Source organism: Schistocerca gregaria, chromosome 2, assembly GCF_023897955.1.
Source record: "Schistocerca gregaria isolate iqSchGreg1 chromosome 2, iqSchGreg1.2, whole genome shotgun sequence".
Lineage (NCBI taxonomy): Eukaryota > Metazoa > Arthropoda > Insecta > Orthoptera > Acrididae > Schistocerca > Schistocerca gregaria.
The window spans coordinates 426397772-426417245 of record NC_064921.1 but is presented as its reverse complement, the minus strand read 5'-3'; the positions used below and the strand labels follow the sequence as shown (position 1 = coordinate 426417245).

General features: G+C 41.9%; 1 protein-coding gene across 1 annotated transcript in view; it reads left to right on the top strand.

Annotated features, from left to right (window-relative positions):
• The first annotated feature begins 849 nt into the window (after nucleotides 1–849).
• Nucleotides 850–19474, top strand: part of LOC126324071 (uncharacterized) — a 42957-nt gene continuing 24332 nt past the window's right edge. Inside the window, exons 1-2 of the mRNA XM_049994932.1 lie at nucleotides 850–985; nucleotides 15733–16619. Coding sequence (XP_049850889.1) covers nucleotides 15759–16619 — 861 coding nt within the window. The 5' untranslated portion in view covers nucleotides 850–985; nucleotides 15733–15758. The remainder of the gene's footprint in view (nucleotides 986–15732; nucleotides 16620–19474) is intronic.

The window sequence follows — 19474 nt, the reverse complement described above, 5'->3', positions numbered from 1 at the left end:
GGAGTCACTCATCTCCATCTAGAAAGTATTTACTGAGGTTAACGAAGGCGATGTTGGTCTTATGTACTCGACGATGCCCCTTAGCTACACTGTCTAAAGGATCGTCCTAAGAAATACCGAATTAGGATCAGCCTGAAGATGCCTAAATAAGTTGAAACGCGTAGTTGATAAATAAAAAAACTAAAATTGCAAGCAAGACTGTTTTCTGCTAATAATACTAAACACTGGTTTTGCTGATTCATGCCACAGATGTACTGAAAGAGTTTCAACATCCCAAAGTTATTAAAATGCATGCAAATGGTCGCTTCGTTTCGTACGATTTTCAGGAAAACTGCTGCTGATATGCATCATGTTACTTTTCATTTCAGGATCTTACGAGTAGGCGATTATGTATTACATGTTTAATTGTTATACAGTGCTAACGTACTAGAATGACAAATATTATAATAGGTTTTGATCACTATGTTGTTTGATAATCGTCTTTCCGAGAAAAAATTTTACCTGTGGTCTTCAGAAAACTGCGTCATCGGTCCTCGCCCTCCGACGCTTCGCCCACTCTAGCTGTGGAGTAACGACGCAACGTCGTCCAGACTTTTACTAACATTTATCTCATGTACAAGGCTGTTCAAAATCGGTTACAATATTTATTCCTCTCAGATATTGGAACATGTTGCACAATATAGCGTAGCCAAAGGAAACTGTTTTCTGCAGCATCACCGTTTCACAACATAAATTCGTTTGCCGCCACTGTGCCTCAACGCGTTACGTAATCTTCATCCCCTCCATGATTCCCTATCGCCCCCCCCCCCCCCTCGCTGCGCAGATCCGCCTGGCAACGTGATGACCTCCACTACAAAAGCAGCACCTCGTTTATCAGGGCATCAGAATCCTACTGGCCTGCTCTAGCGCAAGAGACCACCTGCAAGACGCAGGGAGCGAAAAATCTTAAACTCAAATTTGCTGCTGACATTTTTTACATCTAAAGGTTAGTAGCACATGATGAAACACTTCTTAATTATATATTTACTACAACTAAATACAACGTTTTCTTAGGTGTGTTTTGTCTCTTCCTGCACTGATGTGTGAGTAGCACGATCGGAAAAACTCGGCTATATGGCTCGCGAAGGAATATTTTGAAATAGTGCTTAGTATTTTGGCTACGGGTTTATCCTTGACAATTTCGGCGAAAACGTGATGGGGGAAATAATTGTTGTGCCACTAATAATGCGATCATGGCCAGACGCTTTGTGGGAAATCGCTTAATAAGCATCTATATTAAATCCTACGTGTCGTTTTAGATTCATTTTACCTTATAAATAATCTCTAACTTACATTAGACACATGATCACCGAATTTAGAAGGTTTTAAGCATATTTAACTAAAATAACCTATTCCAATGTATGAGGAATAGCTCGTCTAAAATAAAGCGTTTTAGACGCTTTATCTGTCAGTGATTTACTCAGAGAGATGCAGGATTTAAATACTGAGCACTGTTCAGATAACACAGCAGCATCTTTTCTGTCAAAGTTATACTCGAAAATAGGTCTATAATCCAAACACTACGTGTATAAAGGAAACACTGTAAGTGTTTACTTTTGCAGTAAACATTATTAAAATGAAGTACTCTGTAATCATTATAATGTTTTACAAAATGACGACTGTGAAGTTAGATGGAGAGGCATTTGACAACAGAACTTAACTGCTTGCTCGATTGCACATGACATCCAAATTTAAGTGCGGGTGTAATGTTGGGCATGGTCATTAGTGAGAGCAGTATCCAGATTTGAATCGTTATTTCAGACAGTGCTGATAGTTCTCAAGGACGCACCATGAAATATTTAGGGATCTGAAAATACATTCATATGTCCGCATAAATGAGGCTGTGATATACTTATTACGATATAATTTGTTAAAGTTAATTTTAGTTACGTCACCCTGGGAAAGATGATTTGAGAGACGAATAGCAGTAATGGCCAGTAACGTTGGTCAAGGAGCTTTCCACCATCTAAAATTTGAAAATATATTTCGTTTCAAAGTCCAGTTAGAACTATTTTATACATTTAAAATAAAACAGGGTGTTTCAAAGAAAGTCATGTATTCCAAAATCAGGTAGTAGGTTACTGCAGTGACATGGCCGGAAGCCAATTCCCGACTATTGTGACTAATATTAAGTAATATTCGGTGGTGCAGTCTGTCTTACTGTTGCAGTTGATTTCACATGTTTGAATAATTGTAATTTTCAGGACATTGTTAGTGGTGCTCAAGTGAGTCAAAACAGTGCAGCAGTCTGCTACATCAGTCAATTTATGTTACACTGCAGATGCGTTACCTTAGCTGAACGACTTTGTTTTATGCAGTTCGCACATATCGTGCTGTAAACAGTTCAGTGGAGCACATTTGTTTTGTAAATAAAAAAGTCTTTTCTTGGTGTACTGTAATTTATTTCTCCCAGACGCGTTGCACCTTTTTTTACTCTAAGACATCTTGTTTTGATGTTGTTATTTTTACATTATCAAACAGTTCCCGTCGCGTTTTTATGTAAATAAGTAATTACTTACGTCTGTTGGCATTGCGATTCCTTCCATGTGGTCTCGAGATGGCAGGGAGTGCTGGTTGGCTGGCGGGGGGTTGGGGGGGCGGAGGGATACGGGGGAGAGGGTTGGTGATTTGAGTTGTAGAGTGTTGAATATGAATGTAATAGCTGTCAGAGAGTGTGGTTCAAAGCTTTCGTGGTCAGCTTATTTGAGTTTTCGTTTAAATGTTGTTTGGAGGGGTTCATGGACAAGTGAGTGAAAAGGTTGAAATGGCTCTGAGCACTATGGGACTCAACTGCTGCGGTCATTAGTCCCCTAGAACTTAGAACTACTTAAACCTAAGTAACCTATGGACGTCACACACATCCATGCCCGAGGCAGGATTCGAACCTGCGACCGTAGCAGTCGCACGGTTCTGCACTGCGCGCCTAGAACCGCTAGACCACCGCGGACGGCAGTGGAAAGGTGTTGGGTAGTATTATTATTAATATTATGATAACAATCTTTTTGGAGTGTTATTCTATTGTTTTATCTACTTGTGTATACAATGAATTATTTTTCATCTGTGCTTGATCATTCAGCAAAAAACTGAAGAAGCCTTAGAGTGGAAAAAAGGAGAAACGCGTCTGGGAGAAACAAATTGCGTGCAGTAAGAAAAGGCAGCTTTTTTTCACAAAAGAAATAATTCTGGGGTTGTTGCGGAGGATGGCAACGCGAACAAACTGATGGCCGTAATCGCGAGGTCCGTGAACTGTAGCCGGATGCCTCCTAGAACGCGCCAGGCTGTTGGCAGAAATGTACAGCACGTTCTTCCAGCGACTTGCACACAGTGGGTCATTCGCACCATGGACAATGGGCCATGTTAAGCCCCCCCCCCCCCCCCTACATTACGGGCGCCAGTGACGAAGGAGCAGGTATTTCGGTATGTAGGAGGTAATCCTCGAGCAAGTGTGCGAAGTACTGTAGCTGCTGTGCTGTCAGCCACGCCACTGCATGGTCTGGTCTGCACGTGCATGTGTTTTATCCCTGTCATATGCACTGCGTCCAATATCTCCGACCACCTGATCACAGTTTTGACAATGCCTTCTACAGCCGATTGCTGAAGATCCACCAGTTTAAAGCCTGCTTTTTATTTACAGATAAGGCAAGTTTCACAAGGTATTCTATAGTAATTATGCACATTTAGGCAGATGCAAAGCCTAGAGCAGTCGTGGAGATGAGGTATCACGTTCGATTCAGTATCAAAGTACGGGTAGGAATTGTGGGTGACAGAGTCATAGGGCCATACGATTTACGAAATACACTGAAGTGCAAAGACAAGGGACAGCGATGTGCACATATACATATAACGGTAGTATCGCTTGCACAAGCTATAAAAGCACAGTGCGTACGAAGAACTGTCATTTGTACTCAGGTAAGTCTTGTGAAAATGTTTCCGATATGATTATGGTCGCACGAAGGTACTTACCAGACTTTGAACGTGGAATGACAGTTGGAGCTAGACGGATGGAACATCCCATTTCGGAAATAGTTACGGAAGTCAGTATTCTGAGATCCACAGTGTCAAGCGTGTGCCGAGATTTCAAAATTCCATTCATTACTCTCATCGTGGACGAAGCAGTATCCGACGGTCTCAACTTAGCGAACTAGAGCAGATGCGTTTGCGTAGAGTTGTTAGTGCTGTCAGACAGTCAACACTGCGTGAAAAACCTCCGCAATCTCATAAGTTATTAATAAAATCATCAACAATTGCGCCAGAGGATTCCGCAATAAGAAATCACCCTAATTCAGCTAACGGTCTTCTAAAAAACGGCGGAAGAGCGGACAGACGTTCAGGGCACTCTCTTGCCCTTGAGGTGAGAAAACCGCCCCTAAACGAGGAAAAATCAGCAACGATCAACGGTATGAGGATGCAGAAGGCAATGGAAACTACTGCATTGAAGACACGTAACGTGTATCCAGATATCTACAAGACATCTGACCCGTAAATGAAAAAGTGTATGATGATCTCTGGATTGGCAAAAGATTTCATACTGGTCCCACATTCGGATCTCAGGGAGAGGACTGGCTAGAGGGACGTGACCGTGAGCAAAATATTGAATAACTAATGAAAGCACAGCGTTCTACGAGTCCTAGTGTGGAATAGCAGAGGTTTTAACGTGGTAGGAAACCTAGAAAATCTGAAAAGTGAAATGCTAACACTCAATGTAGATTAACTGCAGCCAGTGACCTTAAATGGCAAGAAGACAAGGACTTCTGGTCGGATGAGTACAGGGTAATACTAGCAGCTGCAGAAAATAGTATACAGGAGTAGCATTCGTTATGAATTGGAAAATAGGACAAAGAGTGAGTAAATGTGGACAATTCAGTGACTGGGTTCTTCTCATCAGAACTGACAGCAAACCAACCCCGACAGCGATAGATCAGGTACACATGGCGAAGCCGTGATTCGAAGATAAAGTGATAGAGAAAGTATTTTTCGATATTGAACGGGTGATTCAGTACCTAAAGGGTGATGAAAATCTATTAATGATGGAGGACAGGAATGCGTTTGTAGGGGAGTGGAAGAAAGGGTTATAAGAGAATATAGATTTTGTACTAGGAGTGAGACAGGAGAAAGGACGGCTTGAGTGGCCGAGCGGTTCTAGACGCTACAGTCAGGAACCGCGCTACCGCTACGGTCACAGGTTCGAATCCTGCCTCGGGCATGGATGTGTGTGATGACCTTAGGTTAGTTAGGTTTAAGTAGTTCTAAGTTCTAGGGGACTGATGACCTCAGAAGTCCCATAGTGCTCAGAGTCATTTGAAACATTTGAACAGGACAAAGACTAACTCAGCGTAAAAAAGCTGGTATTGACGAATACACAGTTCAAGAATCACATGAGGGTGAGGTATACTTGGAAAAGACAGGGAGATACGGGAGGATTTCAGTTAAAATACATCTTGGACACCCAGAGATTCTGAAATCAGATACTGGATTGTAAGGTGTACCGAGGAGCAGACATAAACTCAGTGATGAAGAGGAGGCTGAAGTTCAAGAAAGTAGGTAGGAAAAATCAGTGCCCATAGAAGTGGGATATGGAACTAGTGAGGAATGAGGATATACGATTGAATTTCTCTAGATACTGCAATAGGGAATAGCTCAGTAGGCAGTTCAGTTGAAAAGGAATAGATATCTCTATACATCGCAATCACATGAGCGTAAAAGAAGGTACAAAGAAGGTAACTGAGAAGAAACCATGGGTAAAACAAGGAACACTGCAGCTGATCGATGAAAGAAGGAAGTACAAAAACGAGCAGAGAAATTGAGAAATACAGACTACAAGTCGCTTAGGAATGATATAAATAGGAGTTGTGGGAAAGCTAAGGCAAAATGGCTGCAGGAAGAATGTGAAAAGATCCAAAAAGAAATTATTGTCGAAAGCAGTGACTCAGCATATCGAAAAATCAAAAGAAACTTCGATGAAATGAAACGCATTGGTGGTTTCCTTAAGAGTGTAATGGAAATTTCACTGTTAAATGCAGAGGAGAGGGCACATAGGTGGAGAGAGTACACAGAGGGCCTCCATGAGAGGTGTGACTTGTTTGATGACGTGATGGGAGAAGAAACAGGAGTCGATACAGAAGGAAGAGGAGATTCAGTGCAAACATCAGAATTTAAAAGGGCTTTGGGAGACTAAAGATCGAACTGGTCAAAGGAAAAGATAATATTTCATCAAAACTTCTAATATCATTGGGGTAATTCGCTATTATTCACGTTGGTGTATGAGCCTGGCGACATACTAGCTTACTTCCGGAAAAATATCATCCACACACAATTCTGAAGAGTGCAAGAGACGACAAATGGGAAAATTATTGCACAATCCGCTTCACAGCTCATGTATGCAACTTGCTGACAACAATAATATACATAATAATGGAAAAGAAAATTGAAGATCTGTTGGATGAAAGTGACTTTGGCTTTAGGAAACGTCTAGGTTCCAGAGAGGCAATTCTGACGTTGCGGTTGATAATGGAGGCAATACTGAAGATAATGAAGGCACTTTCATAGGATTTGTCGGCCTGGAAAAAGCATTCGATTATTTAAAATGGTGCAAGACGTTCGAACTTCTGAGAAATATCGGGGTTAAATGTAGGGAAAGGCGGTTAATATATTATATGCACAAAAACCAAATGATAACAATAAGAGTGGGAGAGGAAGAACGAAGTGCTGAAATTGAAAAGGGGGATGTAGTCTTTCTCCCCTTCTGTTCAACATATACATCGAAGAAGCAATGACGGAAATAAAGTGTTCAAGAGTGGGACTGAAATTTAGGTGTAGCATTTTAGTGATAAGATTCGGTGACGGCATTGCTATACTCTGTGTAAGTAACGAAGAATTGCAGGACCTGCTAAATGGAATGAAGAGTTTAATGGATACAGAATATGCACTGAGAGTAAATCGTCCAAAGATGAAAGTAATGAAAAGTGTCATAAAAGAGAACAGCGTGAAACCTAACATCAAGACTGGCGATGACGAAGTAGATGAATTTAAGGAATTCTGCTACCCAGGAAGCAAAACAGCTTGTGATTGTCGGTGCAAAGAGGACATAAAAAGCAGGCTATCACTGGCAAATAGGGTATTCTTGGCCAAGATAAGTGTAATAGTATCAAACACAGACCTTGATTTGAGGGAGAAGGTTCTGGTAATGTACGTTTTGGGCATGGTGGAACATCCCTTAAAACATTACGGAATAATTTCCGTGGTACTAGAGGGAGCCGTAGAGGGAAAAAACTGTAGAAGAAGACAGAGACCGGACTACATCAAGTAAATAATTGAGGATGTTGGTTGCAAGTACTACTCTGAGGTGAGAGTCTGGCACAGGAGAGGATTTCTTGGCGGTCGCATCAAACAAGCCAGAAGACTGATGTCTCAAGGGAAAAAATATCTGTAATTTACGAAGTTTCAGGTATTAGTTAAAGTCTAAGGTTTTGCCTTCCGTCTATCACGTGGACATAACATGAGGCACTCGGCGTCCGCGATGGCATGTTCCTATTGTGTGTGAGTGGCCGATGTTGGTTACTGCCTGTCGTACCTAACACCATGTCAAGTACAGACGGGATGCTGCAGTCAGTTGCGTCGGTAGCTCTTACCACTCCTAACGCTTGTGACACTTTCAGTGGCAGATGTCCGAGTTCCTCGATAATTAGTTCCTCCTGTTGCTTGCGGATCATTGTCTTTTCTTGATTTTCCTTCAACTTCGTTCTTGCACTTCTGATAAGTCGCAACTCGGTGCAAGGGACGTCCTGTCGGATGCCTCCTCTGCAATCTTTTGCGCTTCGCTGACTTTGCGTTCTATCTCATTTACTTTCTGTTTGATTGCTGGAGTTCCTCTACCTGTTCCGCTACTTTCGTAATTGTTGGTCCTTAAGTCTCTAATGCATCTGAAACTTTCTTATTAAATTCTGTCCCTTTCGTCTGGAAATCCTCGTTGGATTTTTGGGGTTCTTTTATGTCTTTAGTATTCTGATCCACGTGTTTCTGTGTCGCCTCAGTAAACGCATGTAACGTCGCCTCTATCCGCCTAGCAAGTTCCTCTTATGACATTTCGTGCTTCCTGTTGTGTTGGCAGAAGAGCCAACACCGTGTTACTACTGGGTGCCGAAATGCAGGCGTTTTAGCTCACGCAGGCTGGCGTGAGGAGGGAAGGACTATGCTGACGTCAGCTCTGGAACATGACAAGGAATTAGAATTCAGAAAGCGGACGTAATTAGTTTGATACTTAACTTTAATCCATTAATGATAAACGTCGCTCTTGACGGTACTTGATTCACAATATTATCTGTTCAGAATACATTCGTAGTAACTGAATATGGCGCAAATGACGTAGCTGAAGGCTATTCTAAACTGTCGGCTCTGCAAATGAGAGCGTATATAGGCAGAGAACCATGGCTAGCAAAGTCGGCTGTACAACTGGGGCCGGTGCTAGTGAGTCTCTCTAGACTAGACCTGCCGTGTGGCGACGCTCGGTCCGCAATCACTGATAGTGGCGACACGTGGATCCGACGTATACTAACGGACCGCGGCCGATTTAAAGGCTACCACCTAGCAAGTGTGGTGTCTGGCGATGACACCACACTTCCTATCTCTTTTCTCGTCTCGTTCTTTCTGTAACGTCGTAGTCTCCTCATTGTCAGCTGCGATTATCCGTAGTATGTTCACTGTGTTCTCGCCTCCGCATGTTACTCCTACCACTGGTGAAATCATCATCATTGGTTGGGACAAATGTGTTTCCATGCCCTGTGTGTTTTCTACATTACCGCCTATCTCGTCACCCTCATCACTCATTGTTGCTGCCTGATCCCGATTTGTATGCAACAAGGTACCTTCCACATTACTACTGTATTCACCTTGAAACTGCTCCCCATTTATAGTCCTACCTGCAGTTTCGCCTTCTTCCTCATGAACCAAACTTCTGAGTGTTCCCATATTTCAAGAGTATCTCGTCTGCCTTCTAGTACTCATTTGCTAAAAGATCCAATGCACCTGCATATTCGCATGCAGTGCAGTGCGCAGGAACACTCAATCGATTTATTACTGACATTGAAGAAGAAATACGAGAGAAAATGTGGACGGCACCCACAAGACGCTAGGAGAAAATGTACACAATAATGAAAAGCGATGCACTATTAACTAATGCAAAATATACCCCCCAAAATTTAAACACATTCATTAACAATTGCTTGCTCTAGTTCGTAATTCACCTGAGTACTCCATTCATATATTTACTTATTTGTGATTGAGACAAAATTGTATCTGATTATGAATCGAGGAAAGTAAGGTCGAATCCCATACCCTGACAGAAAAGAAATGGCAGGGACGCCGATTTAAGCCAAAAGCCAGGGGAGCTGTGAACACGATCTCTTCATCCTGAATCTATTACCCCACGTCATATAAAATGATACGTTGCTCACATGAAGGTAATAAGCTGTTTGAAAAAAATTAATTGCCGCACATGTCACCGTTATTTGACAAGTTCCAGAACTTGTCAGGGACCTCTTCCATTGATTTTGGATGGAGGACCCAGGCATTTCAGTTCAATAATTTACCTTAATGATTGCTGAATGATAGAGATGATCTGGTAAAATAATATTTATTCAAACCATATGCAAAAATAACTCAGGACTTAAAAAATGTGGAGTTTATAAAACAATTTGAGGATGAATTTACATAATTAGAGCATAACAATGATAAGAAAAAGAGTAGTCGTTAGGTGATAGCACATCTATGTAATTACACAAAAGAGGCATGAATACGAACAGAAACACACAACAAAACAATAAATATATGACGCATCACAAAGAAGCGCGAATAGGCGGGTGAGTTCCAAAGCGTTAATTCTCTTATGAAATAAAACATGCATGCTTACGAAAATAATCCCTTTTGAAGCAAGAATCAGGTCGCACAAAAACTTGCATACCCATGCACGAAGCGCGTAGTTAAAACCAGAGAAACAAAAAGATAGAAACCAGGAGCAAGCTCATCTACCCCTTCCCCCTTTTCGAAGGTGGGGGTGTGCACTGAAAATGCGATCTTACCTTAACCGCTACTGACGTGGTATTTCGCGGTGCGCCGAACTGCGGCTCGCGCTAATTCTTCCTGAGCTGAGCTGATGTGACTGCGAATGCCGGATCTTATCAAGCTCTTGATTACAGGTTGACGATGCGCGTATGTTCAAAGTAAGACTTCAAAGACTTGGCGGAGGGATGAAGTCCAGAAAAACACGTACAAGCGCAGAGTCCGTAGTAGCATCACCAAGTAGAGCTTCGAATCAGAATACTCATACAAATCCCAGAACCGACACTGACTGCCTGTCTCAGCTTTCCGTAGGCTTCCTTCAAACCTCGGAGAGGCACCTCGCACAATCTGCTTAAGCCTGTAGCAGAAAAGGCCTAAATGCTCTTCCATTATTGATCTGGAAGTCCGTTTCTTAGCTCTCACCATAATGTTAAAATGTGTCCGCGAATGAGATACCCGTATATGGAAACGCGAGACGAGTATCGGTGTATTCCCATGTACTGACCTGTTCGTCGGTAGTTCTGGGAACTTCACTGGGTGTTTACAAAGCGTTGGTGATGATGGTGTTTAGTTTGTGGGGCGCTGAACTGCGTGGTCATCAGCGCCCGTGCAAGGTCCCAATTTTTACACAGTTCATTTTGTTTTCACAATCCAATCTAGTCGCTCTCGCAAATGATGATGGTGATGATGAAATGATGAAGACAACACAAACACCTCTACATCTACATCTACATCTGCATCTACATCCATACTCCGCAAGCCACCTGACGGTGTGTGGCGGAGGGTACCCTGAGTACCTCTATCGGTTCTCCCTTCTATTCCAGTCTCGTATTGTACGTGGAAAGAAGGATTGTCGGTATGCTTCTGTGTGGGCTGTAATCTCTCTGATTTTATCCTCATGGTCTCTTCGCGAGATATACGTAGGAGGGAGCAATATACTGCTTGACTCTTCGGTGAAGGTATGTTCTCGGAGCTTTAACAAAAGCCCGTACCGAGCTACGGAGCGTCTCTCCTGCAGAGTCTTCCACTGACGTTTATCTGTCATCTCCGTAACGCTTTCGCGATTACTAAATGATCCTGTAACGAAGCGCGCTGCTCTCCGTTGGATCTTCTCTATCTCTTCTATCAACCCTATCTGGTGCGGATCCCACACTGCTGAGCAGTATTCAAGCAGTGGGCGAACGAGCGTACTGTAACATACTTCCTTTGTTGTCGGATTGCATTTCCTTAGGATTCTTCCAATGAATCTCAGTCTGGCATCTGCTTTACCGACGATCAACTTTATATGATCATTCCATTTTAAATCACTCCTAATGCGTACTCCCAGATAATTTATGGAATTATCTGCTTCCAGTTGCTGACCTGCTATTTTGTAGCTAAATGATAAGGGACCTATCTTTCTATGTATTCGCATCACATTACACTTGTCTACATTGAGATTCAATTGCCATTCCGTGCACCATGCGTCAATTCGCTGCAGATCCTCCTGCATTTCAATACAATTTTTCGTTGTTGCAACCTCTCGACACACCACAGCATCATCTGCAAAAAGCCTCAGTGAACTTCCGATGTCATCCACCAGGTCGTTTGTGTATATTGTGAATAGCAACGGTCCTATGACACTCCCCTGCGGCACACCTGAAATCACTCTTACTTCGGAAGACTTCTCTCCATTGAGAATAACATGCTGCGTTCTGTTATCTGGCAACTCCTCAATCCAATCACACAATTGATCTGATAGTCCGTATGCTCTTACTTTGTTCATTAAACGACTGTGGGGAACTGTGTCAAACGCCTTGCGGAAGTCAAGAAACACGGTATCTACCTGTGAACCCGTGTCTAAGGCCCTCTGAGTCTCGTGGACGAATAGCGCGAGCTGGGTTTCACACGACCGTCTTTTTCGAAACCCATGCTGATTCCTACAGAGTAGATTTCTAGTCTCCAGAAAAGACATTATACTCGAACATAATACGTGTTCCAAAATTCTACAACTGATCGACGTTAGGGATATTGGTCTATAGTTCTGCACATCTGTTCGACGTCCCTTCTTGAAAACGGGGATGACCTGTGCCCTTTTCCAATCCTTTGGAACGCTTCGCTCTTCTAGAGACCTACGGTACACCGCTGCAAAAAGGGGGACAAGTTCCTTCGCGTACTCTGTGTAAAATCGAACTGGTATCCCATCAGGACCAGCGGCCTTTCCTCTGTCGCCGGGCAGAGAAAATCCTCAATCTGGCCGGCAATCGAACCTAGGACTCCGTGATCCAGAGGAGGACCAGCTAGCCTCTAGACCACGAGCTCTGGACTTCGCAGAGCGTTCCCGTGGGATGAGAAATGTGCCGGCACAGCAGTGGCTACTACAGACAGAAGGATAGCGGCATGTGGTCGCCTCAGAGCTCCACCCAAAGGTTTCTAACAAGCAGAGTTCTCACGCCTTCCACCAATGGTTTTCTGTTCTGCTATAGCGGACACCAGTCTTCCTTTCAGAAGCTCATTATCTGAGGACGAACACCGAAAGGCTCATTTGACTGACCGCGCAGTCAGCTAGCGTACGAGCTATCTTCAGAGCGACTGCCAGCTGTTCCCAACGCTGTGAAATTTCCTCCTGTTTTCACCCGAGGGAAAAGGTGTTCACCTGGCGAAGACCAGATGCATTTAGTGGGAAACAGAGCTACTACTCGAATAAAATGTTACGTTAGGTACACAGAGGTGGTTAACCCACACTGTTACAAGCTACCGCTAACCACTCATACAAGTATGATCAGCGTGCTATATCAGTCAAAAGCTGACAACTAAAAACTGAATTTGGAAGTAAATGAAGCAAGAGAGTTTCGTAAGCAACTAGGGCAAAATGTTAGGAGAAAGACCTAAAACAAGCCACCGCCTCACTTTTTTATTTATGTGCTCATCTGCCTCATCTGCTTCTCAGAAAATATTTCCTTCCTTTCTTTAGTGTGGAATCCGAGGATTTTTGCAACAGATTGATTGGCAATACTGTTCCCTAACTGTAGATCATTACATCTTCTTCATTTCTGTTTAATATCTATGGCTGACATAATTTACACTTTGATCTATGCACTTTAGTCGTTGCCATTTTCTAGATATTTTCCATTGCCCATAAACTCTTCTTCCTTCCACTATGGTAAGAAATATATTATTTGTTATCTTACTGTTCCCTTTGGCCATCAGGATGCGCCCTAACACCGTGACTCAAGCGGATTACGTCTTTTCCTGTACTCAATTCCCAGAGTCGAAGTCTGACAGCCATGTAGTGCCACACTCCAAACTTATGCTTCAACAAATCATTCCCCATCTGTTAAACAGAAAAGATGGTGACCATAGACCTAAATTAAAGGAAATCATCCCCCATTTTATCATAGCTCTATCGATTCCACTTAACGAACACGGGCAGGTTACTGTGCCACATGGCCGGCCAGAGTGGCCGAGCGGTTCTAGGCGCTACAGTCTGAGGCCTCGCGACCGCTACTGTCGCAGGTTGGAATCCTGCCTCGGGCGTGGATATGTGTGATGTCCTTAGGTTAGTTACGTTTTAGCAGTTCTAACTTTTAGGGGACTGAAGACCTCAGAAGTTAAGTCCCGTAGTGCTCAGAGCCATTATTACTGTGCCACATGGTTTTCATATACTTTTCTTGCAAGCACTACAGGGTTCATTTGACTGTTGCAAAAAATCTGTATTGATTTATTGCATGGCGGTCATAATACATATGAAGGGTAGTAAGCTGTATTATAAATTTATCAGTACATTATTTCTATAATTTTCTTATCAAATTCTGAATAAGTTAAGATTCACTGAAGAAGGGGAAGGTTCATTGCGGTATGGATACATGAACGTGTTTGATGTCTATTTGGTTGTGGGTAGAGATTTTGCAGTGAAACTATGGTATCTTTCTGTTTAATGTCGTTAATGGCATCTGACAAAGCGTCTCATATGCTGTTCATCACAAGTATTTCCCAACACTTTTACGCAGATGGTCATTAGTCTTGTGACAACGGCGTTGCTGCAGTAGGTATACCGGTTCCCGTCCCATCACCGAGGTTAAGCGCTGTCAGGCGTGGCCGGAACATGGATGGGTGACCATCCGGGTCGCCATGTGATGTTGCCATTTTTCGGGGTGCATTCAGCCTCGTGATGCCAACTGAGGAGCTACTCGACCGAGCAGTAGCGGCTCCGGTCTGAGAAAACCGTCATAACGACTGGGAGAGCGGTGTGCTGACCACACGGCCCTCCTATTCGCATCCTCAGCTGAGGATAACACGGCGGTCGAATGGTCCCGGTGGGCCACTTGCGGCCTGAAGATGGAGTGCTTTATTAGTCTTGTACCAACTTTGAGCTAAATGAAATCTTATTACACTCCATAAAGAGTTGTCTGGCATGGTAAGTAAGGTGCGGGCTTCATATGGGCCATTTCAGTGGGTTGCAAATGTTGACAAATCACACCCAATCCAGCGATTCTGAAATTTTTCGTAAAGGGACTCAGGCACCTGAAGGCAAACGTATGCTGCTGCTCTGTACTACTGTAATCAAGAATGATATACGATGCCCTTCTTTTGGAGCTGAGGTTTAGCCATGTCTGCAACATGTGCAAAGACAAATTTCCCGTCACAAATCTTTCGAAAAAGTATAGTCCAAAAAGGTATCGTGGCGGCATTTTCAAAAATGGTTCAAATGGCTCTGAGCACTATGGGACTCAACTGCTGTGGTCATTAGTCCCCTAGAACTTAGAACTACTTAAACCTAACTAACCTAAGGACGTCACACACATCCATGCCCGAGGCAGGATTCGAACCTGCGACCGTAACAGTCGCACGGTTCCAGACTGCGCGCCTAGAACCGTGAGACACCGCGGAGCGGCATTTTGGCCCAATTATGACATGGGGAGTGTTCCCTTCTAACCTTTTCGTGTAATGATAATTTCCCTTAGATCAGAAAACTACTTTCCTCATGTGTGAACTACAATATATCGCACATTTATAATCAGAGAATAACAGTCATAAGTGAGGTGCCCCAATTAGAAACAGCGCCACCAAGGTCTTCATATTACTGCTTTAGGAAGTTATCAAATCATTCACAGACCCTATTTCACACCATTTCGTGCACATAAATCACACATTGTTGAACATTGTGCTTGAAATTCAGCTCTTCTTTTGTCACATGAATCACATTGCGATAGCTCAACTATTGAACTTTTTTCGAGATTGAAGTGTGATATTTCATCAGTATGAAAAACAGTGTCAAAATACTAATTATAGCCATTTCGTTTCTCACGAAAGATACCTTTCTGGTTCTGCAAACAACCCTGGCTAGTTAAAACTGAGACACACGCCGCTAAATGCTTCTCAACAGTGTATCTGTGTGTTCTCATATCAAACAGCAGCTATGGAACGTCAACTGATTGACTGCAGTACTCAATCGAAACAATGTAAAACAGATACCTTCCACCACTTTCAAAGTAGACATATGAATAAAATAGCTGTATATTTTCCAATAGTACGAAAGCAAGTGAGATGCGAAACTTCTGTGTGTGTGTGTGTGTGTGTGTGTGTGTGTGTGTGTGTGTGTGTGTGCGTCATTATGATTATCTACGTAGGCTGTGATACAATGTTGTATTCTGTCTACAGAACTGGTTCAGAGACGAGTTAACATCATGGAGTTATCAACTGATACCCGAGTTCCTCCACCCTCATGGATAAATCAAGATTTCATACTATCTGCCTTGAAGAAAGCAGAACGAAAGAAAATTACCATCGATTCGATGAATGTCCAGTACGCAAATGCTGAAGGAATGGGCTATGCAAGCTTGATGTTCAGACTAACTGTCTTTCTGAGATATGAAGACAATGAAGAGACACAGAAGAAAACCCTAATAGTGAAAACACTTCTTGAATCTGGTGGATTGAAGGACCTAGTAGAAAAATTAGATATATTCAAGACCGAGGCAGAGATGTTGCATGATATGATGCCACAGATCCATGAGAAATTGTCAGCGCTGGAGAAAGAGGAGTTCCGGCCGCTGGCAGCCAAGTGCTACCAATGGGGTCGGCAGCCCGCGACTTTTCTCGTGTTGGAGGACCTGTCAGCGGCTGGCTTCAAACTGGCTCAGGCTGGCCAACCGCTAAACCTCAAACACTGTGCGGTCGTGCTGCGGGCATACGCCCGGCTGCATGCTGCTTCAGCCTATGTGCTCAGCAAACAGCCCCATTACAAGGACAAATATAGTTTAAACCCGTTCACGGATGAAAGTTCATTGCAGCATCTGGCATCTCTAGCCACAAAGTATATAAATGGGTTAGCAAATGAGCTTGAAAAATGTCCTGGCTACGAACAATATTCAGAAAGATACAGGACATTTGCCAACCGCTTTATCGATGTTATATATGAAAGGATGGAGAAAATCAAGAAGCAAACAAAACTTCCAGTTCTGACTCACGGTGACTGCTGGAAGAACAACATGATGTTTAAGTACATGGATGAAGAAGTTTCAGAAGTACGGTTGGTTGATTTTCAGGTGAGAATGAACTTTTCTTGTTCAATAATATAACTCCTCATTTAATATTTTTGTTCAGTAATATAACTGATCATCTAACAAACAATATTTTGTAGTTTATTCGTAAAAGTGTCTGGGCAGAACACAACATAAAACACTTGGTTTGAAGTTTTGGCGAACATTGTTGTTGTATAGTAACTTACTCATTATGCAGTTGCCTACATGCATAGAGTTAATCCAGTGAGTTCAGTATTTTCCAGATTGTTGGATATAAGGTCCGCCAGTTACACAAAACCCCGTTTTTTTCAAAGTTCCCAAACATTTTTCAACATCTCTGTGTCATCGTCAGTGGGTTTCCGTTTTTCCGTTGGATATAAGGTCCGCCAGTTACACAAAACCCCGTTTTTTTCAAAGTTCCCAAACATTTTTCAACATCTCTGTGTCATCGTCAGTGGGTTTCCGTTTTACTTAATCTGTAATGTGAACATTTTTACTAAATGATTACAAAATTACGGAAACATTTAATTCAAACAACTATTTGTTTCTGTTAGTTAATATCTTTATATTCGGTTTGCATGGTTTTGCAGGACCACTTGCATATTATTTCGTACTGGTAGCTTGTCAACTGCAACCGAACGATGCTGATGAGAAATTCTGTTAGAAGTTAACCTATCATTTTATGCTTTAGGTAGTAATTTAGTTTGTCGTGATATTTCGAGAAAATATTCGTTTTTACTTACGTTTTTGTCTGGAAAGCCCTTTTTCCTCAGCATTCTGGTGAGGTGCTCTGAAGCACACGTAAATGTAACTCATATTTCCAGAAAATTTGGTCGTAAAAAGCACTTTACACTTCACCAAAACAGACTGTAATTGAGGTTATTGTGTATCCCAGCTCAGTCAGCGTTCATTTGTTCAGCGGTGAGTCTGGCGCCGTATTTCAATTTTGTTTACATTTTCCATAAATAATCTTTCTGTCTACACGTTTCAGGATACATCATCTTCTTGTATGAGATGAAATGTTATCATAACTAATGAAATTGCATTACGTATTCAAAACGGCAGCTTCAAACAATGCCGCTAATTACAGTTCCGCTGCGATCATACTCTACGCAATTGCTAAATCAGCTCGTAGTATATGTAATGTTCCACATTATATCCACAGAGTTTTTGTATCACGAGGCAGAGATAATCTCCCTCTCTCTCTCTCTCTCTCTCTCTCTCTCTCTCTCTCTCTCTTGCAGTGCTAATGAGTCTCTGATCCATATAGACTACTTGAGCGGTTACGCACAAGCATTTGCGTCAAAAGAGAAAAAGTAACAGAAAATGTGTGATATTAAAATTCCGTTCTTGGGAGCACCAAATTTAAATGTCAAATAAATTTGGTTGCTACCATTTTAAAAGTTGTTGTCGAATATTTTTAATTAACTGGGAATGAATGACTATTAACCGTGTTCATTTGAAAATAGACTAAAATTTGATACCTTAACCATCTGTACAGAATTTCTCTATATTAAGTTTAGGGTAACATGAGTTTACAGAAAACTACATTTGATACACGGTTGCTGACTTTCATGTGGAGAGGCTAATATCTCGCTCTACCACACTACCACTGAAGATCACACTAAATTCAGGTCTACCTATTAGGGAGCCGCATTACAGAGTAAAACCCCGGAATACAGATTTCAACGTTAACCTATTCGCGATATATGGTTAAAATGGATATTAAAATTTTGAAAATTACACACAGAAAAGAGGAAAGTGAAATAGCAAGTACAGTTCACCTTGGGTGTTTTAAAACGTTAAACTAATTTCGTTTGGTAAAGTGGTTAAGTTTTTAGATTCCTAATTGGCTTGAATAGACGGATTCGACAAAGCTCGATGGAGACAGATGGAGTTTATCGTCAGATGGATGGACGGATGCTGGAGGCTGCATGGAACTTTTGGAGGTTGATGTGGGACGAATCTTGCAGGAACCAGGAACCAGGTTGTAGGAAAATGGGATGATCTCGAAGCTCCCGACATCTGAGAGGACCAATAGGCCATGAAACTATTTTAAACAATGGATCAGTCGGAGATCTTTATCTTAGATCATGCGAACGAATGCGCTAGTAACACATTTCTCCATCGGATCGTTCATGAATTCAGGAGTTTCGGAAGAGGTATGGCCCACTGCAGTGTTCACTTCATAGGAATCGATTTTATCTATTTTTAAATAAATCTTACCAAAGTAAATCACTGCTTATGATCATTTCATTAAAAACGGGTGTGCTTCGGCAGTATGAAATTGGTAGATCATCCAGTAACTTTTTTAACTTATACCACTAACTCAACATATACTAATGTTTCATATGAGCCGACATTCAAGAAAGATAATACTTCATTTTAGGAGTCCTTCTCTCTACGCATCAATGTCGCATTATCATCCTTTATAGTAAGAGAAGAAAATTTTTGTATCTTCAAAATAAGTATTCTACTGGGAAATGCTTCCGACGAAGACTATACATCACCTTCTCTTCTTATCACTTTTATTCTTTCATCATACATTTTTCACTTAAACTCCTAAGCGTTATCAATTTCATTTCAGACCACGTCCGAATCTGCATTCACTTTAGAGCAGATAGATACATTATTTCCATTTACGTTTGTGATCATCTGAAATCAAATAAATCACACAAACATATATATATATATATATATATATATATATATATATATATATATATATATATATATATATATATATATATATATATGGGATTTCATCTTCCTGAAGGTAAAATTCATTAAGATCAGAAATCATCAAATCAATCCCAATCGACACCTTACATGCCAATCAAATTGCAACTGTACTAATTCGCAAGAATGTAGCCAAATTT